General features: G+C 38.2%; 1 protein-coding gene across 2 annotated transcripts in view; it reads right to left on the bottom strand.

The window, feature by feature from the left end:
• The window catches only part of mapk14.S (mitogen-activated protein kinase 14 S homeolog), a 96,302-nt gene that overhangs the window by 6,493 nt on the left and 62,170 nt on the right, over nucleotides 1–27,639 (bottom strand). Inside the window, exons 9-10 of one of the 2 annotated variants that reach the window (XM_018248048.2) lie at nucleotides 12,952–13,031; nucleotides 4,375–4,453 (exon numbers count right to left, since the gene is read on the bottom strand). In XM_018248048.2, coding sequence (XP_018103537.1) covers nucleotides 4,375–4,453; nucleotides 12,952–13,031 — 159 coding nt within the window. 2 annotated transcript variants of the gene reach the window in all.

Raw genomic sequence — 27,639 nt, 5'->3', positions numbered from 1 at the left:
AAGGACCTACTGGTAAATAAAGCATTAGAGAGACTATTATATGATCACCTTATATATTTATACAGTGCTATCATACCCCCCCCCCCTTAAGAGTCTTTTCACCAACGCAAAAACCCAACTTAGCCAGTCTTTCCTCGTTCCTGAGATTTTCCATACCTTTTACCAGCTTGCCCTTCTCTGGACCCTCTCCAATTCAATAAGATCCCTTTTGAGCAATGGAGACCAAAACTATACAGCATATTCTAGATAGGGCCTTTACCAGCGCTCTGTCTAGTGAAACTAGAAGTCCCTTGCCCAACTAATCTATTCCCCTTTTAATACAGCTCAAGACCTTGTTTGCCCTTGTAGCTGCTGAGGAAGCCTTTTCTATTATGTGTTTGCCTAGTGCAGTCCCATTAATGGTATAAGTAGCTTACATATTTTTACATCCCATGTGTATGACTTTACATTTATCAACATCTGACACTTAGCTGCCCAGAATGCCAGTTTGTCAAGTTCCTGTTTCAAGTATGCCCCATCCTGGATGGGATTAAATGGGCTGCTTAGTTTTGTTTCATCTGCAAACACTGATACAATACCTACAATACCCTCCCCGAACTCAGTAAAGGATTCTGTCGTGATTTTTATGATGTTGTTTTTATTTCCAAATTACACTGTTTATACAGCAAATAATTCACTCTACAATATAAAATTTCATTCCTGAACCAGCAAGTATATATATATTTTTTTGTTATAGAAATGAAAAGAAGTAAAACCCCTCTCTATTCAATTGACCACCAATTAAAGAAAATTCAAGTATTAGTGCAGCAGTGTCAGAGTTTATTAACAGTTTCGTTAACGGTTACTAACCCAGTGTTGCTTCAATTATTGGGCAGCCATTGCTGGGTTACCCAATAAAGTGCTATGTGCTAGGTGCTAATAATTCATTAGCAATTAAAAATCATGTAACAGGATTAATTAATATTGTGCTATAAAGTGCTAGTGCTTCAAATGAAATTAAGAAGTTAACTTAAATAACCAGGATTAAATTGACCCAGGTGAGATTAAAGTTAATTCATTATTATATATCACACATTAAAATCCATTCATTATAGAAGATTGTAAATAACTGATTAACTGTTAAAAAGTAAACTTTACTAAATTCATTAAAATTGCTGCAAATCAATTAAGGTAATCTTTGAAGACTGCATAAAAATTGGTGAGTAATAATTAATCCATACACCCCCGTTAAAGTTATAGGGTGTTAAAAAACGTTTGCACCCTATAACTTTAACGGGGGTGTATGGATTAATTATTACTCACCAATTTTTATGCAGTCTTCAAAGATTACCTTAATTGATTTGCAGCAATTTTAATGAATTTAGTAAAGGTTACTTTTTAACAGTTAATCAGTTATTTACAATCTTCTATAATGAATGGATTTTAATGTGTGATATATAATAATGAATTAACTTTAATCTCACCTGGGTCAATTTAATCCTGGTTATTTAAGTTAACTTCTTAATTTCATTTGAAGCACTAGCACTTTATAGCACAATATTAATTAATCCTGTTACATGATTTTTAATTGCTAATGAATTATTAGCACCTAGCACATAGCACTTTATTGGGTAACCCAGCAATGGCTGCCCAATAATTGAAGCAACACTGGGTTAGTAACCGTTAACGAAACTGTTAATAAACTCTGACACTGCTGCACTAATACTTGAATTTTCTTTAATTGGTGGTCAATTGAATAGAGAGGGGTTTTACTTCTTTTCATTTCTATAACACATTATTTTGGTAATCACACCTCTTTCGTTCGGAAAACGTATTGCTTTTTTAGGAAGGTACACTGAACAATTCTTTCTTTATATATATATTTTTTGTAATATTGGTGTGTAAGCAGGCATCTCTGGTCATTTTGCCTGGTGAGAAAGAGCCAGCACTTTAGGATGGAACTGCTTTCTGGCAGGCTGTTGTTTCTCCTACTCAATGTAACTGAATGTGTCGCAGTGGGACCTCAATTTTACCATTGAGTTGTGCATTTATATCTACAGGCAGCTGTTATCTTGTGTTGGGGAGATTCTATCTTACCTTATCTTACTCTAGTTACCTTCCCGTTGTTCTGTTGTTAAGCTGCTAGGGGGGGTTGATATCACTCCAACTTGCAGTAAAGCAGTAAAGAGTGACTGAAGTTTATCAAGTCACATGACTGGGGGCAGCTGGGAAACTGACAATATGTCTAGCCCCATGTCAGATTTTAAAATTAAATATAAAAAATCTGTTTGCTATTTTGAGTAATGGATTTCAGTGCAGAATTCTGCTGGAGCAGCAATATTAACTAATTTTTTTACAGTATCCCTTTAATGAACAAGTTAAAGGTATACTGTCATGGGAAATTTTTTTTTTTCAAAATTAGTCAGTTAATAGTGCTACTCCAGCAGAATTCTGCACTTGAATCCATTTCTCAAAAGAACAAACAGATTTTTTTATATTCAATTTTGAAATCTGACATGGGGCTAGACATTTTGTCAATTTCCCAGCTGCCCCATGTCATGTGACTTGTGCCTGCACTTTAGGAGAAAAATGCTTTCTGGCAGGCTGCTGTTTTTCCTTCTCAATGTAACTGAATGTGTCTCAGTGAGACATGGGTTTTTACTATTGAGTGTTGTTCTTAGATCTACCAAGCAGCTGTTATCTTGTGTTAGTGAGCTGCTATCTGTTACCTTCCCATTGTTCTTTTGTTTGGCTGCTGGGGGGAAAAGGGAGGAGTGATATCACTCCAACTTACAGTACAGCAGTAATGAGTAATCGAAGTTTATCAGAGCACAAGTCACGTGACTTGGGACAGCGCGGAAATTAACAATATGTCTAGCCCCATGTCAAATTTCAAAATTGAATATAAAAAAATCTGTAACGGATTAATTTTGAAAAAAAAATTTTTTTCCCATGACAGTATCCCTTTAAATAAAAGTGGATCCAATACAAACAACTTAATTAAGCCCAACAGTCCTTAGTTTAGAAAGCAGTCATTTGTGAGGCACGGCACCGGTAATGCTTCATTACACTTTTTACACAGCATGATAAATAGACCCCTACGTTTACTATTATAAGCACCTTGCCAAATTTGATATTTTGACTTCTATATCTGAAAATAAACATGAAGGTAAAGCCAGAGATAGCTATAGCTGAATTATTGTCTTTACTTTCAATAGTCAACATGTGCTCTAAAATCCTTACTTCAGCTTTTCTTTTAGTCTTACCCACATATTGGATTTCAGAGTAACAGGTGCTGTGAGAACCAAAATTAATATATTGCTTAATCTGACTTCTGTATTGTAAGTGTACTTTCTATAGGTTTTAAGACATGTTTACCCTCATATGTTTTAAAAGACACTACGTTTGCCCAGGAGCAGTAAGCCATGGCAATCAATAAGATGTTTGCTTTTAAACAGGTGACCAGTAAATGCTACTTACCGATTGGTTGCTATGTGTTACTGCTTCTGGACAAGCTTAGTGCTATTTATGACATAAATCCCTAAGAGCATTACACAATTTGCATCTACTTCTGCCACATTGGAAAATATAGTACTTTACAACTAGGAAGCTAGGTAAACATTGAAGGAGTATAAACTTGGTGATAACCTTTAAAATTCAGGTTTCTACCTCTTTTAAAGGGCCTATTCACCTTTAAATTAACTTTTAGTATGATGTAGAGTGATACCATTAGACAATTTGCAATCTTTTATTAATTGTGTTTTTTTTAGTTAGTTAGCCTTTATTCTGAATCTTTCCAGTTTTAATTTTTTAGAAATCTGATTGCTAGAGTCCAAATTACCCAAGCAACCATGCACTGACTTTAATTAAGAGACTGGAATATGAATAAGAAGGCTTGAACAGAAGGAGGAATAATAATGAAGAGCAATAACAATACATTTGTAGCCTTATAGAGCAACTGAATTTAGATGGCGTCAGTGACCTCAATCTGAAGGCTGGAAAGAAGCAAAATAGCAAGGCAAATAACTCATTTGTATATGTGGATTATTTGGGTTGCTACCGGCATCTGGTGTTAATTTTATGTCAATAGCCCCATTAGAGAGTAGTTTGGTTTTAGTTCCCCTTAAAATGTCAATATTAGAGCAAGAACTCCCTTCCCGAACAGTGGCACTGAAAATATAATTTTTTTTTTAAGAAAATGTTGGATAGATGTTTTAGCATTGGAGAAAATAACTGGATTTCACACTAAAAGCTATTAAATTAATCCAGAGAATAGTCCTGTTGCCTTTTTGAAGAGAAATTGGATAAAGGTTTTTATTTTACCTATCAAGTTAAACTTGATTGATGTGTCTTTTATTAACCTCATCTTTTGAGTAATTATGTCATCTTACAAACCTTGTGGATTGGCGCCTAGAAAAACATCCTCAAAATTCATCTTTGGCATATATGGCAAGGACTGTATGTAGTTACGAGCCTGAGGAAAGAAAGAAGGAGACCATTTAATAATGGAGTCAGCAGCAATGACACAGTTTTGTATATTATGTGAACACCAAATACCAGGATGGAAATATTTTTATTTAAACAGCTCAAAAAGGATTTGATTCTTCTAAATTAAACAAAGCCTAGTAGTCAACTAGAATGCTTAAAACAACAGTTCAGTGTTAAAATAAAAACGAGGTAAATAGATAGGCTGTGCAAAATAGTTACTTGCCAAAAAAGTAATCTAGAAAGGCTGGAGTGACCAGAAGTCTAACATAATAACCAGAATGCAACTTCCTGCTTTTCAGCTCCCTAACTCCGAGTTAGTCAGCGACTTTAAGGGAGGCACATGGGACATAACTGTTCAGCGAGTTTGCAATTGATCCTTAGCATGCAGATCAGATTCAAAAGCAAACGGGATAAGGGTATCCAAAGCAGAGATTTGTCGCTGGGCAACCAATCTCCCCCAAATCTTACCATGTGCCACAAGCCTTATCGCACATAGGGAGCTTTGACCCTTCAAATTTAAAAATTAAATACAAAAAATATGTAGTCATATGAAAAAGTTTGGGAACCCCTCTTAATTCTTTGGAGTTTTGTTTATTATTTGGCAGTAGCAACTTACTTTTAATATATAACATGCCTTATGGAAACAGTAGTATTTCAGCAGTGACAAAGTTTATTGGATTAATAGAAAATGCAATATGCATCATAACAAAATTAGACAGGTGCATACATTTAGGCACCCCAACAGAGATGTTACATCACTACTTAGTTTAGTCTCCTTTTGCAAATGTAACAGCCTCTTGACGCCTCCTATAGCCTTTGATGAGTGTCTGGATTCTGGATGGCGGTATTTTTGACCATTCGTCCACACAAAATCCCTCCAGTTAAATTTGATGGCTGCCGAGCATGGACTGCCTGCTTAGGCTCTGTGCCTATGATTAAGTGTTTGAAGACATGAAACGTGTAAGGGTGTGGAAACAGATGTTCTTTGTGCAAATAGCACTGAATTGTTGTAGAACGATGTACAGATAAACCATCTACAGCAAGATGTTCTTGCAGGTCTTTGGAGGTGATCTTTGGGTTGTCTGTAACTATTCTCACAATCCACTTCATATGCGGTTCCTGTATTATTCTTGGCCTGTCAGACCTGGGTTTTACAGCAACTGTGCCTGTGGCCTTCCATTTCGTGATCACATTCCTTATAAATGAAACAGACAGTTTATACCTCTAAGTTAGCTTTTTGTAGCCTTCCCCTAAACCATGATACTGAACTATCTTTGTTTTTAGATCTTTTGAGAGTTGCTTTGAGGATCCTATGCTGTCACTCTTCAGAGGAGAGTCAAACAGAAGCATAACTTGTAATTGGCCACCTTAAATACCTTTTCTTATGATTGTACACACCTGCCTATGAAAATTCAAGGCTTAACAAGCCAATCCAACCCATTTGGGGTTGCCAGAAATCAGTATTAAGCAGTTACATGCATTCAAATTAGCAAAATTACAAGAGTACCCACATTTTTGCACAGCCAGTTTTTCACATTTGATTTAATTATATACAACTGAATACTGCTTCACTAAAAATCTTCGTTCAGAAAACACCCCAGATGTTCCTGGGAAATGAAAGACATACAACGGTTATCTTTTTTGTTGAAAGTGGAGTAAATTATTATGCAGGCTGAGAGGGGTACCCAAACTTTTTCATATGACTGTATTTCAGTACATGATTCTGCTGGAGGAATACGATTAACTATTGCGCTTTTTAAAAAAAAATAAAAAAAATGTTTCCCCATGACAGAATATTATTACAAAGAAAAATAAAAGCATTAAAACATAACTGCATGCCTATCTAGTATAGGTCAATCTAAAAACAACTGGACTTGCTGATTAATCAATGAAGACGTTTCACTACTCATCCGAGCAGCTTCTTCAGTTCAACTGACTGGTGTGGGAAATTCTCGGCATATAAACTCTTCCACTAATCCATTTACAATGGCACATTGTAACTCTTCAAAGAGGTGACATCTGAAGAAACTCACAGAGGTGTTGATTCTGTGTAGTTGTGATAGGATTATCCAATGTGTCATGCAACTCCTAGATACAGGTGTTACTTGTGAGAGTTGCATGAATGGATGTGTGAAGTGTTCTGAATCCGCCGGGGTACAGATGTTAGAACAGCATTGTATGTAGCAGACAGGTGGTGTCGAAGGCCCCCACCTCTGTTCAGAGATGGTCTCTCCACCTTGACATGAATCGCCTCTTTCACGCCTCGTTCAAACCAGCGGTCTCCTTTATCCAAGATTTGGACCTTGCTGTCTTCAAAGGAGTGTCCCTTGTCTTTTAAGTGTAGAAAGACAGCTGAGTTTTGCCCTGTAGAGTTCTCCCTCCTGTGCTGAGCCATTCGCTTGGAGAGCAGTTGTTTTGTCTCCCCGATGTATAGATCTGTGCACTCCTCGCTACACTGGACTCCGTATACCACATTGCTTTGTTTTTCTTTTGCTGTTTGATCCTTTGGGTGTACCAGTTTTTGTCTCAGTGTGTTGCTAGGTTTGAAAAACACAGGGACATGGTGTTTGTTGAAAATCCTCCTGAGTTTCTCTGACACTCCAGCTACATATGGGATGACCATGTTTCGCCTACTATGTGTCTCCGGGCGGTTATTTATATTGGTGTTCCTGTTGGGCTTGGTTGCTGCTGTTTTGACAAAGGCCCAGTCTGGGTAGCCACATGCTTTCAAAGCTCCTCTGAGATGTTTTTGCTCTTTGTCTTTGGACTCTGTATCAGTTGCCACACATTCCGCCCGGTGGTGCAGGGTTCGAATGACACCCAGTTTGTGTTCCAGTGGATGGTGGGAATCAAACAACAGATATTGATCCGTATGAGTGGGTTTCCTGTATACTTCCGTCTTCAAGTTACCGCCCTCTTGGATACATATCAAACAGTCCAAAAAAGCAAGTTTGTTCTCATGGACATCTTCCCTTGTGAACTTGATGTTATTGTCCACTGAGTTAATGTGTTCTGTGAAGGCCGCCACTTCATTGGATCTGATTTTAACCCAAGTATCATCCACATACCTGAACCAGTGAGTCGGTGTAGTTCCCTGGAAAGTAAGTAAGGCCCTCCTTTCCACTTCCTCCATATACAAATTTGCTACAATGGGAGAGACTGGAGAACCCATTGCACAGCCATGTTTCTGTCTATAAAAAAGGTTCTTGTACTTGAAGTATGTGGTGTTAAGGCACAAATCTAGCAACAAACAAACTTGGTTGGGACTGAGCTTCGTTCTGCTGCTGAGGGTGTTATCATGTTGCAGTCGATTTCTTACAGTCTCAATCGCCTCTGTAGTAGGTATACATGTGAACAAAGAAGTGACATCATATGATACCATTGTTTCTCCTGCCTCTAGTGTAACGCCGTGAATCTTGGTTACAAACTCTTTGGCATTCTGGATATGATGCACTGTATTGCCTACCAACGGGGCTAAGATGTTAGCCAAGAATTTTGCAATGCTGTATGTCACTGAATTTATGCTGCTGACAATGGGTCTTAGTGGGGCATAAGCATGGTGTGGCTTCCCTGGGATACAGACGGTGGTATAAAATTTGATCAATGGCTTTCTCCTTTTCAAGTTGTTGTAGGCAACCGATCACCTTTTTCTTGTAACCACTGGTTACTCAGCAAGTCCAGTTGTTTTTAGATTGACCTATACTAGATATACTATGACCTGGATGAATGAAAATCTTCATAGTCATAACTGCATGCCTGAAATAAAAATTTATGGAAAGTGTATAGATATACTTTAAGGAAGTATATACACTGCAAGCCAACATCTTGTCTTTTTTCCTCTTTTTTGATAGAATTTCAACCAAAGCACCCTTACATTTAAAAAAGTACTACAGGAATATGTTAGCTGAGAAGTGTTTGTGACTTTTATTCAAGACAATCTACCGTATATCTGCACCTTGTAATTAAAACGGATATGTTTATCTTTAACTTGATGCTGACACTAACTTTTTAGGTTCTTACACAATGGTTGCTTTTTATTTGTTTGAATGCATTAGATAATGGATTCAGTTTTATTCTACTATGTTGTACACAGGAGCGTTCAATGCTGCATTTCATTGCATTTTTAATGCAACTGGATAAACAGGATTGTTCTGTCTCCAGTTGGGATTAGTTGTGTCTTAGTTGGGATCAAGTACAAGGTATTGTTGCCAAACTATATGTCATGAAATACAAACATTTAGGCCCGTCATGGCACTATCTAAGGCTAGTGGCACATAGTCGGGTACTGGGCTGGCAGTATACCGTGTAAAAACCCGGTGGGCCCCACTGACTTAGACCCGCACCTATTTACAGCCCACTCTGCCCCCTGATCTTGCCCCCCAGGCATCGGGGCTTCAATCACTCCCCACCATGCCCCAACCCCCACCAACAGGCTCCCGCCTCAGTCACAATCACCTTCGAGGACCCTCCACATACCTCTTCTGTGGTCGATCTGCTATCAGGGGTTGTGACTGAAGCGGGGGGGGGGGGGAGTATTGTGTCAGTGGCATGGGGGGCCCAGGGGGTGAGTGGGGGCCCACGTGGTGGAAATTTTAATGCTGCACATGGTACATTTTCTAGACTGACTGAAAAAAAAGTGATTTGCGGTCTTCCATCCTATGTTTGCAACTGCACTGACAGGCGTAGCATCAGCCTGTCAGTACACACACATAAAATGCATTCTTTCATATTTTCCACAAATGTTATGGCATTTATTAAAAGATCAGAGTATAAAAACCAAGAAAGCAAGCAATGAGCGAAGCACTAAAAAAATATGAATACCGCTAAAAATGTGAGTCTTCTTGGAACAATTTCTAGTGGAAATAAACGAAAACCTCTAAGAGTCTGAATTGATGAAAAACGTTCCAATAAGAACTTTTACAAAAAAAAATCTTGTATTAAAGGTTATAGTGTTTTTTACACTTAATAAATCTCAAATGTTTAGAGCTTTGAAGAAATATTGGAAAACCCCAATTTTTTAGAGATTGTTGGAATAAAAACCACAAAATTTGATTGTTAGTAAATAGGCCCCATTTTTAGAATGAAGGGTGTGGTAAGGCTTGTCAAGAGTCACTGCCTCTCACAATGTATTTGGGATGTAACTGTCCTTTACCTTTCACAATATAATGTATTTAAGATCTGGTGACAGTTACTGGTTGCTGTACTATTATTATTAACAACTGTATTCTGTGTGTATATACGTTCACTGCAAAAGCGCTATTAGGGCTGTGGCACAAAGGACATTTTGCCTTCCAGTATGTACGGCAGCTAAAATGCCCCATGACCACTTGATGAGCGAATTTATTCGGCAGGCATGGATTCGCTGTGAGATTCCGCCCTTTGACACATGTGAAACTGCAGTAAGAATTGGCAGCAGAAAATTTTACCGCAACAAAATTGTCACAGAGACAAAAAAAGTCTCCATAAAAAAATGCCCATTGACTAATGCATGTAGGAAAAAAGTCAAAGTGACAAAAAAAGTCACCAAGACAAAAAAGTCACCATAAGTAAATAGCCCATTGACTTTACAGCATTTTGAGTGAGAAAGAATTGTCACGCACTTAAAAAAAATTGTACCGCGGCAGAATTTTTTTAACTTTTATTGCGTTTCACAAACTTTTCACTGTTTTGCAAATTTTTCAGGAATTTCAAATTTTCTCGACAAAGTGAAACAGGACAGATTCACTCATCACTACTTCTGATATTTAATGAAGAGCACTTGCATTGAAAATGAATAACTAATTAAGTTAGACCTTTGTCTGTCACAATATTTCATATCATCAGAAGTCATGACAGACAGTCATTTTAACCACAACTGTTTTTCCCTGACAGCAGCACACATGACCCTCCCCACAACGTGATATGGCCCCTTAGGGCAAAGACCGAATAACTGTTTTGTTGCCTAAAGGAAATCACACTTCTGATTGGCAACAATGCACAAAATGTCAATTGACCCTGGTAAACCTAACTTTTTTAATAACTACACAGAAATGCTCCATTTTTCACAATTACATTAGAAGTCAATTTTATCTATAGTGATTCACAGTAAAAATTCACCAGTAAAATCCAGGAAAATTGAAATCAGGGAAATGTACTTATTCTTCAAGTGCTCAAAGAATATAAGAACGGGTATCTACTTTACTTTGAAATACCATAGTTACAGTGTTAATGACAAGGGTTAAGCATTTCAGCATTCATTTTAGATGGGAGGGGTCAATTGTAAGACTTCTCTGACACAGGCACAACCTGCAAAGCAGTAAGTGAATTGTGCATGGCTGTATGAGGTGCAGACTAACTGAATCTGACTATTTACAGACAGAACGATGCAGAAATATGAATCTTTATAGTATTTTAAACCATGTAATTTCACAAATAAAAAAATCACAGCTATTTTTGGGAACATCAGGACAACATTTTTGTGTAAAATCCAGGAAAACATGTAAAACAAGGAAATACCCCAATGAAATTCATTATAAATTGGCAGGACCACAAAAAGAGTGTAAAATTCAGGAAAATTTAAAATCAAGGTATTTAAAATTTAGGTTTTTACAAATGAGTCCAAAACATAACGCTTGTCCATTTATTTATTGATTACACATTTGTGTGTGGTTCAATTATGTGAATCTCTAGGGGTATTTACTTTCTGAATCTGGCCTTTGTAAAAGTCATACCTCAAATAAAGGATATTTTTGAGGACCTGTTATTAATACTAGCCAGACTACATGAAGCCGCTGTCAAGGTTAAAGATCAATCCAAAATAAGGGCATTTAATAGTCTGGGAGATCTCAAAGAAACACAGGCTAATGTCCAAGAAACCAAAAGCATCTCTTGCTTATGCAATGGATGGCAGGGTTGAGGATGGATGAGAGCAAAATCAAACTTTCATAAAAATTATGTTTGGCGAAAGACAAACACTGCATTCCCCTAATCCAATATGTGAAGCATGGAGGTGGCGTATCATGCTTTAAACTGTTTTGCTGCTTTTGGACAAGAACAGATTTCCATCAATGATGGAACTATAAATTCTGAATTGCACCAGTAAATTCTGCAGGAAAAAGTTAGGATATCCATCCATGAACTGAAGCATAAATGTAAAAACAAAACTGAGATACCAAAAGATAGTTAAAGCTCAAAAAAGTTAATCTTTTGGAATGGTCTGATCAAAGTTTTGATATAAATCATATACAAATTTTGCAGAAGGACCTGAAATAATACTTGCTTAAGTACTAGTGGATTCAGAATAACATGAAAATTCCCCTCTGCAGCCTATCCAATTTGCCTCAGAAGGGGAAAATGCCTTCCTGACTCCCAAGAGGGCAATAAAACTAGTCCTTGGACGAGCTTCATTTGAGGAAGCCCACCATCATGCACAAATGAAATGCATTCTGTAAGAAGAAATGGGCTAAACTTCCTCCAAGCTGATGTGCATTAGTTATGGGAAATGTTTAATTGCAGTTATTGGGGGCCACATCAGTAAAGGTTCACATACTCCCACACACGATTTGTTTACCCAAGAAGAGAGAAGAAAAAAAAGACAGGACACTATGTTGCACATTGGAAATCGCCTCTCAAGTGAGTGGCAAAGCACCAGAAAATACCTGCCCCTCTGCATGCATTTGAATCGGCACATTTTACATGTGTTGCTTCTGGGTAATTGTGCAAAAATGCCCCGATACCTTCCGCATTTTCAGCAGATTTACATGGTTTCTCGCAACGTCTATTACATGTGATGATTTAAATGACTGCAGAGGGCAGGTATTTTTGGGCACCTTGTAGCTTCCGGAGGAGGAAATTCCCCACAAAGTGTTTTTTCATCATCTGTCTTTATTCTCTCGATACAGGAGTCAGGTGTCAGATTTTCATTTACAGATAAGGTGGGAATACACAGGCTGATTTGAACTGCCACTTTCCCTGATATATCCGAGAAAGCTTAAAGTCTAATATATTTTTTCCTTTTCCTAGCAGATGTATTAGAAGTAACCTAAATAACTCACAACTAAATAATGGACTTATTTATTGGTGATTTCAAAAGAGTGAGTATATCTTCTAGGCAAAAGGATCCCCACCTAACACCAAGAAAATATTAGACCTAACTGTCAATCAAAATTAAACTCCTGTATGGAAAGAGAATGAAGAGAGACTGGAATGAAGAGAAACTTGATTATTCACAGAATGTGTAATTGAAAACAATTTATTTCAGTATGGTGAAGTTTATATTAAATTGATTATATTTAGAAAATGACTAATTTCAGTATGGTGAAGCTTATATAAAATTTTCATTTTCGCAATAGTCCCCCTTTTTAATGGATGCCTTACAACAATCAAGCATTGGTCAAGACCAATTAAGGAAACAATTAAAATGTATTGTTATTGATGGAAGAGGCCAAACACAGACATCTGGGGTCACTATGTTTCCCTGACCATTTATATGTCCTGCCTTCTCACCTCGTGGCTGGGCATCCTGTTAATGAGATAGGAGGGAGGAGTCCCCGTCAGTCGCATGATCTGCTGCAGCTGATTAATATCTTTGGAGCCTTGTCAAGGGCTTTATTAACATTGCACAACACAGTAAAAGCGAGCAATCAGTCTTGCACATAAGAATTACAAATACAGACGCAAAGCCATAATTTATCAGGGAGAGTGAGTCTACATGCATTAAAGTAAGTAGGTAGCATATGCCAATATAAACATCCAAAATTTTTGAAAATATGCTTTGGTCATGAGTCATAAACATTGATTAAAGGAATTCATATGTGCTTGTTAAGCAACATTTAAAAGGACAATGGTATAATAATTTGGCTTGTTACACAGCACAGATTTTAAATCACTTAAATTTTGAACATGCATAAATTAAGGATTAAAAAAAAACAAGCAATTTATTCTTTTGGGGATTGAAAATTAGAGGATAGTCTACACTGCAAATCTCAAAATAAATAATTTAAAACGATACAAGTTGATGAAATGGCAACATTAAAATAAATATTGCTTTTTTACAAAGAAGCAAACAGTTATATTTAAAGATCTTTGGATCAATTTTTCTATATCTGAAATATGTTATAGAGAACTGTTCCCCTGAACACTGTAGGCCTATACAAAATATATCACAAAGTCCGCCTTCTCGCTCATTTGAGGCACTGTGTTCACATGCAAACAAAGGGCATATATGCATGCTAGGTTATATCAGCCAGAGAATGGGGACAGCTGTGTCTTACTCCCTTTATTTTTTACAGTTACAGTAATACCCAATTTTTTTGTGAAGCAGAGATCATCACAAAATGGTGGCTCAAGATAAAGAAGGAAATATTTGATACATATAAGATAATTTGATAAGATTATTTGGTTGAATATTAAAGGCATTCTGTCATGATTTTTATGGTGTCATTTTTGTTCCTAAATTACACTGTTTACACAAATAATTCACTCTACCATGTAAAATTTAATTCCTTACCCTCTAGTGTATATTTTTTTTTTTTAGTTGTTATATTGGTGTGTCGGCAGTCATCTCAGGTCATTTTGCTTGGTCATGAGCTTTCAGAAAGAGCCAGTGCTGCACTATGGAACCGCTTTTTGACAGACTGTTTCTCCCACTCAATGTATCTGAAGGAGTCGCAGTGGGACATGGATTTTTACTAGAAGGCTGTTCTTATATCTACCAGTGAGCAGGGTGATATCACTCAAACTTGCAGTGCAGCAGTAAAGAGTGACTGCAGTTTATCAATGCACACTGGAAACTTGACGATATGTCTAGCCCCATGTCAGATTTCAAAATTAAAAATATATGTTCTTTTAAATAACGGATTTCAGGTCAGAAGTCTGCCGGAGCAGCACCGTTAACTGATGCATTTAAAAAAAATGTTCAGGAAGTGGTCCAAAGATAGTTTTTCTTTAAGATATTCACACTTTTTCAACAAGCTGAGTAAAGCGATGATACTGAAAACACTGAAAACATGTGAGGTTCTATGAAGATATTGAAATATTTACTTCTACAATAATGAAAACACACAACTTGGGTCATGCATGCTAATAAAAGCATGTCACTTGTTTTTGATTAAAAATAAAAAAACAAATAAAAAAACACCAACTTGGACATGCCTCAAATGGTGATAATTTTTAAAAAGTATTCTGGTTGCTAATAAACAATTTCATCCTGACCCCAAGATGGCACACAGCAATCCCTGTTTCGACTTTGTTCTAAAAGCTCATTTCAGTAACACTATATTTTCTCACCAACCCAACCCATTCCTAAAGCTAGCTAATGTATCTGCTAACACAATCATTTTAGAGAGAGAATTCCTCAACTTTACAGCTCTCGCTCTGAAAAACCTTTATAGAATATTATTATGGAAACTCCTCTTTTCTAATTTGAATGGATTTCCTTGCATCTGATGAAAAGACCTGCTGGTTGATGAGCCATCAGTGATTTTATTGTATGGTCCTCATATTTTTAACAGTTATCATATCGCCTTAAATCTTCTAGAATAAACTACGTCTCTTCTAGACTAAACTACCCAACTTTTTTCATATTTAAAACTTTCCATACCCTTAACCAACTTAGTTCCAAACACACGAACCCCCCCCCCCCCCCGTGTCACACTTTAGGGGGCAATATTTTCACTAATAGGTTCAGTACACACCGCATAGTTTTGTAGTTTGGTGATCTATATGATGGGATAAAATCCAAGCTTTTAGATGAACATTTCATTAAAGTGCAGCTTTGCAGTTTGGAGAAAAGTTATATATTTACCTATTTTAGATTTTCCAAAAAGTGTACTTTCCAAAGATACATGAGGTTTCTGGAGTTTTAATAATGTTAAGAGGATCTTACAAAACGTAATCTCCCCATTCTAAGATTCTAAGGGCCAATTTTGCCAGCGACGATTTTGCTCACAGTGCAACACTTCGCCAGGTGTAGATTCGCCAGGACGCTTATTCACTAAAATCCGAAGTTGCGTCCAGGGCCAAACGATGGTGAAGTTGCGCTTGCGTTACTGCGCCAAGTGAAGTTGCGCTAGCGTTGGCTAATTTGCATATGGCGGGAAGTTAAAGTTCAATGGACGTATATGTTGCAGCAAATACATTTCACTACACAACCCCAGGAAACTTTAATAAAATAAAGTTGTTATATTACCCTACACGAGACCAGCGTGTAGTTTATGTGCCATGTTAGGAAGTGTAGGGGCGAAGCGGGTTACCCCCAAAAAATTTTACACACTTTTTCAGCCTATCACCCTGAAAAGGGAAAAGACTAGCGTTTTTTGGAATAGTTTTCAACTATTTTTTTAGGAACTCCTATCTACTCTATTGTACTTGGTCTGAGGTGGCGAAGGCAAGTCTGGCGCAAGAGGTAACGTTCAGTAAAATCAGCATCTTAGTGAATTTGCGTAGTTACGTCCATTTGCCAGAGAGCAAATTTGCCTGCCATTAGGGAGCGAAGTACTGCTAGAATCTCCTTTGCTAGCGAAGTTACATCAGCGGCCATTAGTAAATCTGCGAAGTACCAAAGTGCCCGCTTTAGTCACTTCGCCCTTTTGTAAATTTGCCCCTAATGCTGCAGCATCTCTTTAATCAATTAGAAATCCTTCTCCTCCTCAAACCCACTCTGCCCCCTCCCTCATTAATTTACTTTGGCTGTTGGCTCATGAGCATGCTCAGTTCTTCTCAGCTCACATTACTAAACACACCCTCCAGTCCAACAGCCAATGAGGAGATAGCATTGCTGGTTCCCATATAAACTCTAGCTTTCTGATCCTATTTTTTTCTCCTAACTACCTCTCCTTAGCACAGCTTAACAGTGCTCAACCCCAGCTGAACTTTTATCTAAGTATGTTGTGCCTGGGTAAAGTTGCATTCTGCATTTCATGAACTTTACAGCTTACATGTCCTGTTTGCAGATGTCAGTGTTACTGATGATGTGTCCGATGGAAAATGGACACCGGGTGAAAACTGCTATTTGTTTTAGGAAAATGTGATGGCAATGGCAAATGGAGGGGGTATATGCAGTACAAATTATGCGGCTTGGGTGGTGAAGATATGCTCAACTTATATGCATGGTAGGAGAATGTAGGCTTTACATGTCCTTTAAGATACAATATGCATATGGCATGCTTATTTTGTAGCTGCCAGTAGTTTTAGCCACAAAATATATATGGCAGTCTTTGGTAATCCTATGCATAATGGGCATCAAACTGTTCAGTGGATCCCTGTTGTTCATATTTTAGTGTCTTATCTTAAACCTAATAAAAGGTGGAAAATACAATGCTATAAAATGCAATCTTTGAGGCAATTTTCAGATAGATCATGAAAACCACTTTTCAGCAAAGATCTGCAACGTTTTGGTGTTTTGCAGTACAAAGACATGTTTATGCATTTAGCCAAATGACTGAAACTGGGCACCAAACTTATCAGAAATTAAAAAAGCATTATAGTATGAAAAAGACTCACTTGGTTCATCAGAATGTATACATTCTAAAAAAAGCCTAAAAAGTTTTTTTTGGGCCTTGGCCAAAAGTGTGCATATTTCTGGAGTTTACCTTTGAAAATTTGGTAGTGTATTGCTGGGAGTTTTTGGCCAAAAGTGTGCATATTTCTGGAGTTTACCTTTGAAAATTTGGTAGTGTATTGCTGGGAGTTTTTGATCATCACAAGTCAGAAATCTTCATAATTATACATATTTATTATTGGCACATTCGAGAGACAGGGGTCTTCAAATTAGTTGTATTTTCACACAGAAAATACATTTCTGATTTATATTTTTTTTTCACAGGTGCATCATGCACAAGATGGCAGGTCACCTGTGATTTTTCAAGTGACGCTGACCCCTGTTCCTCCCTCCATGAGGCATGCATCCCTCCTCCCTCTAGTTATGCCACAGATGATTAGGGAACTGAACTATAAATCTCTTTCATGCACACACGGTATTGCACTTCTGTAACTTATCATGGTAACATTCAAGGACACAAGTTTCTCAGAAGATATGACATAAGCCCTAATAGGACACTTGTTAAGATAATCCAAAAAAGAAAAAACATACTTTGAAGTAGAAGGAAAGGTTAAAACTAAGTAAGCCTTATCAAAGAGGTCCACCTAAATATATCAATAAACCCTCAAAGTAGTGCTGCTCTGAGTCCTCTATCAAAAGAAACACTGCATTTCTTTCCTTCTATTGCGTACACATGGGTTTCTTTATATGACTTCTTGCCTTTAGCTTAAACCTCAATGCCCAGGGCAAGAGCATGCTCAGTTTGCTCCTCTCCCCCTCCCTTCTCTGCTGTAATCTGAGCCCAGAGCTATAAGTGAGCAAGGAGAGACGGACAGGAAGTGATGTCACACCAAGCTAATACTGCAGCTGCTACCCTAAACAGACAGAGAGCTTCTAGAACTTTTTACTCAGGTGTGGTAAAACATTCTACAGAATAAATATAGCATTCTAGCTTGCATTATTGCAGTTAATCTATTGGCAATAAAAAGCCTCTGTAGCTTTCCTTCTCTTTTAAAGGAGAAATAACCCCTCCCCAATAAGAAAACCCCTACCTACTACCCTAGGTTATCCCCCTCCCTGCTTCCCCTCCCTGCATAATTTGTTACCCCCTGAAAGTGCCTGTAAGAGTTTGCTCACTTATTGGTGCAGAGTAAGTGCAGTGGAGCTCATGAGTGCCATCTACCAGAACTAAGTCTTCTTTGGGTCCTGCATGTACAGTTGCTACGAACTGGAACACTGCTCCAACTGCGCATGCGCCAATACGACGCTTACTTACAGAAGAAGACAGGAGATCTAAAGGTGGCTTCCTTGAGCGATGCTGCTCTTACTTTGTACCAATATGCGAGTAAACTCTTAGGGGCAATTGTAGGGGTAACTAACTATGCAGGGGGAAGCAGGGAGGGGACTTCCTAGGGAAGTAGGTAGGTGGTTTTCTTATTGGGGGAAGTTTAGCTCTTCTTTAAGCGGTCTATTGAACTTTTCATTGTATGCTTGTCTGTGTCAAATGTCCCATTCCATTACAATGTGCAAATAGCAGAAACAACTAATCAATGTAAAAGTGTAAACACTGGAGAGCTGCTGTAGAGTTAAAGGAATCCTTCAATGTAAAAATAAAAACTGGGTAAATTGAAAGGCAGTGCAAACTAAAAAAATATTTAAATTTTGTTTATTAGGCAAAAAAGTTATCTATAAAGGAGTGACTGGATTTCTAACATAATAGCCAGAACATCATCTCTCATTTGTTACCAGTTTGTATCAGTGGCTTGAGTGGATACCATCAGGGTCAAAACTGTTTGCTTTTGAATCTGACCATGCTGAGAATCAAAAGCAATCTAACGGATCAAATATGTCCAGTGTGGTCACCCTTAATGTTGCTGACTAATTTAAAGAGATGTAAAGCAGGAAGTTGGGTTCAGGCTATTATGTTAGACATCCAGTCACTCCAGCCTTTACAAATTACATTTTTTGTAAACTACCTATATTAAAGGAGTGGTTCATCTTTAAGGTAACTTTTAGTATGTTACAGAACGGCCAATTCTATGCAATTTTTCAATTGGTTTTCATTATTTATTTTTTATAGTTATTTGCCTTTTTCTTTGGAGCTTTCAAATGGGCGTTGCTGCCTCCCTTCTAAAAAAACAAATGCTCTATAAGCCCACAAATTTATTGTTATTGTTACTTATTACTGTTATTTATTACAGACCCTTCTATTTAGGCCCCCTCCTATTTATTTTCCAGTCTCTTATTCAAATCAATGCATGGTTGCTAGGGTAATTCAAACCCTAGTTACCAGATTGCTTAAGATGCAAATTGAAGAGCTGCTAAATAACTCAAAAACATTCAATAATATAATTGCAAATTGTCTCAGAATATCTCTTTCTACATCATACTAAAAGTTATCTCAAAGGTGAACACCACCTATAAAAAGTTTTTTTGCACAGCCTATCAATTTACCCAGTTTTTATTTTTACACTGAACTGTTCCTTTAAAATAAAGTAAGGGTAAACTATAAGATGTGACATAATTCTGCACCCATGTAATCTGCATAACTGCAGAAAAAGATGCTCCTCCCTCTCGTATCTTTTTGAGGAAGCTTGCCTGCCAACTGAGTTTATGCATAACTAATGTACCTATTTTTCATGGGAAAACTTTTAGAATAGTCTGGTGAGCATACCAATACCAGAAGTGTACTGTGCACAGGCAAAGCATACCTTTAAAGGATTAATACTTTCATGCAGTACTTTCAATTTCTTAACTTCAATGGAGTTGTACAAAATGTAGAGAAGGCCACCCTCACTTGAAGATGACACATATTATGCTTCCAAAAAATTGCAACTTCTTCTGCGACTTCAACATAGAATCAACATAGATAACAAGCCATAATACTGCATTCCAGCTGTTTTGGTTACCATTTTCATGAAGGCATCATAGATCGTACAAAACAACTGTATTTCTGGCAAATGGCCTTTAAACCTAATTTGGAAGTAATGTCTAATAAGAGTTATTGATGAAAAATAGTGAGAACTAATATACCAGAAATTATGAATCACAAATCCACTAGCAGTTTGGCAGGTTAAAAGGTTGAACTTGATGGACGTGTGTTGTTTTTTTTTTTTTTTAACTTACTATGTAACAAATGTAAACAGCAAATGATGCACACATGAACTCAACATATAGGGCTGGGTGCTCTAAGGGACATGAGTTGCAGAAAATTTTACATGGGAAATGAGTGATTTTAGTATGTCAATATTTACTTCATTTATTTAACATTTGGTGTGCTTTTAGTAGATATATTTATATGTCCTAACAAATGTGCTGCTAGCTAAAATGTTGTTTGAACAGAAAATTTGTTGGAAGTTTTGTGTTCTAGTCATTGCTTTCTAGAAAACACATGAATACACATAGCAGCACAACTTGGTACTTGGGTGTATAGATGCAATTTTTTAATGTACAATATATTGTACATTAATTATACAGTAATGCATATCTATATGTAACCTGACTGCAACAGAGTGGATTTCCTGTAGCACGGTTTGGTATATTGTTAAGTTATTTATGTGCAATGACATACAGTTGATATTGTTTTACTCCTGAGAAGATATTCTGAGAAGCTCAGGTGAGATGCTGGTGTGTGAATAATAGGGACACACAATGACACACAGACTCACAGCCTCCGAAGAGATTTTCTGCAGGAGCTCTGGTTCTGGGGTTCCGACCAGTCTCAAAATTAGCTTCAATTGATCAATATCTAAAGCAGGAGTATGAAGGAAAATGTGACAGGTGACAGCATTCCCAAAAATGACCAGGTTGTAGGTGAAAGACACCCTCTGTTATAGGAATACCTTAATGCACAAAATATGACAAAATCACACACAAACAAAAAGCAGAACTGAATGTACTATGGGAGACTTTACATGTTTGCTGCAATGGAATGAAAAAGTAAAACAAATTTGTGCTTCACAAACAGTTGCAATAATCAAAAGGCATACAACAACATCAACAAATCAATCTTAATGAAGGTAACAAAAACTAGGATTATTTCACATTAGGCTAGAATAACCAAGACCAGTGACACATTACAGCATGTACTGAAGGTTACATACGCCTACGCTAAAGGTGTTAGAACTGAATTTTTTACTTCACTCTATCATGTAAACTTAAATTGCCTGTGTTGAAAAAAAAAAAAACTAAACCCAAAATATGTACTTAAATTGCTGTATTTCAGATATTGAACTTTATGCTCCAGCCTAAAGGTTCAGTGTCTTTATAACACTAATGATCAAGCCAGTGACACAGCAAATTTGCATTGTGATCTGGCAGTTGTTGAGAACCTCAGGGGCAGAGCACCCTAGGTAATCTGGGCGGCTAACTCGCCCCCCCTGAATCCGCTTGCATGACAGCACATTGAAGGCGAGACCGGGGGAAGGGGGTGTGCTACCAAAAGAGCCTGCAGTGATAGAACAACGGTTACGATTAGGGGTAAGTGAAAGCTTTAAGGAATGAAAATCCTGGCCGACCTGTCTGTTCCGTTTGGTGCCCTCTTATTCACTGTGCATGTTTTTTAAACATCTAAACCCTAGGTTATAGGGTCTGGGGCAGGATCTCTCAGGCCATTTGTTTTTTCTCATGCTCTTCTTCTTCATTAGAGAGGTACGTGCCTAATGCCCCCCACTGATGAGCCCTAGGCACATGCCTCTTTTGCCAACCCCTGCTCAGGGGTCATCAAAATAAACAAGCACAAATTGTGGTTCAGCTGTCAAAGAATGCAAAATGAACAGGTTCCTGAGCTGCCATGTAATGAGGATCTGAGTTAATACTAATCAGCCTCATATAGTGAAGTGATGCTTATATTCTATATACTGCCTAGGTATCTGACAAAAGCATAGATTATGCGTTCTGAATCTGCACAAAAGAACATGGGGATCATCTTGTTGATCTTCACTGCTAAAGGCCTGAGGTTATACAGAATCCCAAAAAATAAATTGCAGCCTTCTTTGTTAAGCTTTAATTCATCTTTTATCCTGTAATTTATATCTTTATTTACCATTTTCTGTTGGTCAAAAGTTTATGTAAACTTTGCTAGTATTTTGTGAAATTGCTAAGATTAAATCAAATGAGCTTGGGCTTTCTTGCTCTGACACACTTAGATTCACAGAAGGAGGGGGTCATTCTTCCATTTTATAGAGCACTGGTAAGGCCCCATCTAGAATATGCCGTACAGTTTTGGTCTCCTGTGCTCAAACAGGACATTATTGAATTAGAGAGGGTACAGAGAAGGGCAACTAAGCTGGTAAAAGGTATGAAAAATCTTAGCTATGAGGAAAGACTGGCCAAATTGGGGATGTTCACGCTGGAGAAAGGGCACTTAAGCGGTGATATGATAACTATTTTTAAATATATAAGGGGATCATAAACAGTTAGGTCCATAAACATTTGGACAGAGACAACTTTTTCTAATTTTGGTTCACCACAATGATTTTTAAATGAAATAACTCAGATGCAGTTGAACTGCAGACTTTCAGCTTTAATTCAGTGGGTTGAACAAAAAGATTGTATAAAATTGTGAGGAACTAAAGCCTTTTTTTAATCACTTAATTTCAGGGGCTCAAAAGTAATTGGACAAATTAAAAAACTGAAAATAAAATGTTCATTTATAATACTTGGTGGAAAACCCTTTGCAGGCAATGACAGCCTGAAGTCTTGAACTCATGGACATCACCAGATTCTGGGCTTCCTTCTTTTTAATGCTTTGCCAGGCCTTTACTGTAGCGGCTTTCAGTTGCTGTTTGTTTGTAGGCCTTTCTGTCCAATGTTTAGTCTTCAACATGTGACATGCATGCTCAATTGGGTTCAGATCAGGTGACTGACTTGGCCATTCAAGAATATTCCACTTCTTTGCTTTAATAAACTCCTGGGTTGCTTTGGCTTTTTTTTTTGTTTTGGGTCATTTTCCACATACAATCACCCCTCCTCAAATAAACTCCAGGTTTTTCTGCTTAATTGATAATGACATAACAAAGGAATTGTCCACACCTGCCCAAGATATAACCTTTGAGTCAATTGTCCAATTACTTTTGAGCCCCTGAAATGAAATGATTGCATAAAAATGTGAGGAACTAAAGCCTTTTTTTAACACATTCATTTTGTTCAACCCACTGAATTAAAGCTGAAAGTCTGCACTTCAACTGCATCTGAGTTGTTTCATTTAAAATTCATTGTAGTAATGTACACAACAAAAATGAGATAAAAGTTGTCTCTGTACAAATGTTTATGGACCTAACTGTGAAAATCTCTCTAAAAGGTTGAACTTGGTGGACGTGTGTCTTATCAACCTAACTTACTATGTATTAAGTTTTTCAGTTTCTGGCTGATGCCTCAAGGTGTTGATTCAGAATTTAAACAAGTGATGTCATCTATTTTCTGAAGTGTACTGGCTCCTTTTCCAGCATGATGTTGCCACCCACGTACTTCAAAGCTGGCATGGCGTTATTTGGATTAAACTCCACCCTTCTTTCTCTATAGATAATGATGATCATCATGGCCAACCAGTTTTTGTTTATCTGACCAGAGAACTTACCAGCAACCAGAACTTCCACAAGTTTAAAGATACAGAAAAGACTGTCCTAAACGAATTAAGACAATCGGGTAACCAGAAACTTCTACAAGTCATTAAACAATCTTGATGGTTTCAGACTGTAATGTAAAGTGTCAGCTTGGTGTATGTAAACTTTTGAACCAAAGGAAGTCAGCTATGACAAATAGAAGCTGCAATAAATAAGTCTCTATGCTATTACTTTGAAATAACTGAAAGGGTGAGTTGCTTATCGTGTTTACGATAAGCAATAACCTCACCCAGAAAGAAAGCAGAAAAAAACATTTGACTTAATGTAGGCAATGTATGTTAAAATTTCAAGAGTGAGTTGTAAAAAAAACAAGTTTATACATCTTTAGCATAAGTGTATGTAAACTGATTAAACAGATTTAACAGTCAATTTATAATCTTTCATTATATAATCATATATTTTATATAATAAAAAAATATAATGAATATATTAAAATAAAGAATATTTTTCATTCAATTAAGCTTAATACAATCACCAGAATTATCTAGTTAATATACCAAAGGGGATATTAAGCAAGATTCAATTAATTGAGAAAAACAAAAAAAATTCTGTTTCTAAATGTATAATCTTTATGTAAATTTATACAGTCATATAATATTTTATATAATAAAATAATGATATAATTAAATAAATAAATTTCATTCAATTCAGCTTAATACAAGTATCAGAATTATCCAGTCAATATACCAAAGGGGCTGTTAAGCCAAATTCAACTAAATGAAAAAAACTAATCTCATGTTTTATCTTGTAAAAACTAAACTTAAGTCCAAGGGTATATTTGGAACTGAACTTGGAGATAGATAGAAAAAAATTCTTGTTTCTAAACTGAACTTTGGTCATTGTGTGGCAAACGTTAAAGGACCAGTAACATCAAAAAAAAAACCTTTAAAATAGCAAAGCCTTTATTAAGAAATAACCATCCATCCAGCAGCGCTCGATTTCTCCTCCCTGGCTTGCCTTTCCCTCACTCCTCCAGCTCATGCCGCTCTCAGACGTGGCCACACTGACACTGCAGGTCTGGGACTGAGCCAACAGCCTCTCCTCCCGGCCCGTGCTGAACCTGTTGCTGCCCAGCTCCTCCACCACTTCGGCTCCAGCCTGCAGTACTGGAAGAACGATTCATACTTGGAGAAGGAGCTGATGTAGGACTGGGATTGTTGCAGGCAGCTTCTGGAGCAGGAGTCCGCTCTTTCCTTCCCCGGGAAAAGCCTTTCCGAGGGTCAGGGGATGCTGTCGTCATGGGGCTGCAGGATGACACCTCCAGGGGGCTTTTCTTTCAAAAACAGTCTTCACACTAATCCTACCCCGGCCGGCTCTGGCTGCTGCTGCCCTTCACCTCAGTTCTTGAGCTGGTAGTGTCTCATACTGCTGCCCCAGCACACTGGAACCATGCTCTTCTGGCCCAGTCACCCCTCTTGCTGGCTGCCCCGGGAACTGCCACTGCTGCTGTTGAGCACCCTCGGGTTCCCCGGCTGCCCCATGCGCTGCTACCACCGCCCCCATAAACAGGCTGCCCCCTGGAAACTTTCTCCTAACTTCCTTGCGAGTCAGACCCCTGCACTGTTCCTGCTCCACTGCGGTCACAGAGTGCTTCTCTGGTGGGGTCGCTGCGGGGACTGAGCAGGGAAAAGTCTGCGCACCCCTTGTCTGCCAGACACTGGCATGAAAAATGATTGTGCACGCTGTGATCGGATATCTGACCTGGGGACTGAGGATAAAAAAAACTGTTTTAGTCAAATAAATTGCCATGGTAACCCAGACAACTACATCAGGCACTGTGCATCCTCGCAGTCCCCGGGTCAGATATCCAATCACAGCGCGCACAATCATTTTTCATGCCAGTGTCTGGCAGACAAGGGGTGCGCAGACTTTCCTCTGCCTATTCCCTGCTCAGTCCCCTCAGCGACCCCACCAGAGAAGCGCTCAGTGACCGCAGTGGAGCAGGAACAGTGCAGGGGTCTGACTCGGGAGGAAGTTGGGAGAAAAGTTTCCAGGGGGCAGCCTGTTTATGGGGGTGGCGGTAGCAGTGCAGGGGGCAGCCGGGAACCCCCAAAAGTGCTTAACAGCAGCAGAGGCAGTTCCTGGGGCAGCCAGCAAGAGGGGAGACTGGGCCAGGAGGGCACGGTGCCGGTGTGCAGGGGCAGCAGTACGAGACTCTACCAGCTCAAGAACTGAGATGAAGGGCAGCAGCAGCCAGAGCCGGCCGGGTAGGATTAGTGTGAAGACTGTTTCTGAAAGAAAGGTGTCATCCCGCAGCCCCATGACAACAGCATCCCCTACCCCTCGGAAAGGCTTTTCCCGGGGAAGGAAAGAGCAGACTCCTGCTCCAGAAGCTGCCTGCAATGATCCCAGTCCAACATCAGCTCCCGCTCCTTCTCCAAGTTCGAATTATTCTTCCAGTACTGCAGGCTGGAGCCGTGGTGGTGGAGGAGCTGGGCAGTGACAGGTTCAGCCTGGGCGGGAGGAGAGGCTGTTGACTCAGTCCCAGAACCGCAGTGTCGGAGAGCGGCATGAGCTGGAGGAGCGAGAGAGAGGCAAGCCAGGGAGGAGAAATCGAGCGCCGCTGGATGGAGTTTCTGTAAGTTATTTCTTAATAAAGGCTTTGCTATTTTAAAGTTTAATTTGTGTTGGTGTTTTTTTTCCGTTGTATAGGAACAAATTTTTTTTTAATTTTTTTTTGATGTTACTGGTCCTTTAAGGCTTATGCACATTTATGTTTCAAGCGTCACTCCGCAGTCTTCATGTCAAACTGATCAGCCAAATTACATCCCATTATTTGCAATAAGTGCCTACTTAATGACACTTCTGTAAAGCAAAATTTAGAGCCTTTAAAATAAATATCCATTAGATCAATTCAACAAATCACAAGTCTACATGAATTCCGGGAGACTAAGGGACTGAACAAAAATAAATAAAACTGCTAATGTATATAAGGACTTAAGGCTAATTTGTAATAGTTAATGAAACCTAAAGTTTTTTTGGATTTGGTTGTTAACAAGTAACTAAGAGTGGTTCTTAGTTTTTTGGATATGGTGATCTGTGTTCAAAAACAGATTGCCTCTTTCATTTAAAGAGCATAACGCAGCCTTTCATTATCTAAAAATATATATTATATAGGGCTTTGTTTCACTGAATACATCTTTAGGAGTGGATGAGGAAAATAATTACGCTGTTAGTGAAAAAAAGGAAAAAGCCACAGAAAGCACTGACTGGCACCGTGGCATTTTTCTTCCTCCATGTACTATCATGATTATCTTCTATACTTTAAAGACCCAACATAAGGTTAACTGGCTCCACATAAAACATATTACAATATCAGGGTCACGCAGTTTTGAACCTGACAAGGGGAAATTTTAGGAAAGCTATTACATCAGTAGTGTTTGAATATAGAATATGTTGCTAATCTTGGGGGCAAACCTAACATTTACAATATAGATATCGGACTATAAACCAAAAATTATGAAGAGAAAAATCTAAGAAGATGATGTTGATTATCATGTAACACCCAACTATGTTCGGATCGTACCTGTGCTGCACAAGGCTATGTACATTTTAGCAGGTTTGCAAGCAATAAAAATAATAATAGCTAGAATGATAAAAGATACTTAAAACAATGTCTAATTTCCATTACGTTTAGTACTGTTGCAAAACAAACAAAATGTATTAATTTTTAAGCGATATACTAAAATAGATAATATGGGCTGAAAAAAAGGCATTACTCCATCAAGGTTAACTTGTCCAAATTATCCCCAGACCTTACAGACCAACACTACACACATATAGACCTAATGATACACTCACACAGATATCAATCTATCGATCAATCTAAAGCTGGCAATACACGGAGAGATCCGCTCGTTTGGCGATGTCACCAAACACGCGGATCTCTCCGCGATATGCCCACCTTGAGCTGGGCAATATCGGGCTGATCCGATCGTTGGCCCTAGGGCCCAACTATCGGATCCTAACGAATGGGAACGGGCGGTCGGATCGCGGGACCGCATCAACGAACAGATGCGGCCGCGATCCGAC

This window comes from Xenopus laevis, chromosome 2S (assembly GCF_017654675.1).
Source record: "Xenopus laevis strain J_2021 chromosome 2S, Xenopus_laevis_v10.1, whole genome shotgun sequence".
NCBI lineage: Eukaryota > Metazoa > Chordata > Amphibia > Anura > Pipidae > Xenopus > Xenopus laevis.
The sequence above is the reverse complement of the archived record's forward strand: the minus strand, read 5'-3'. Positions and strand labels throughout refer to the sequence as shown.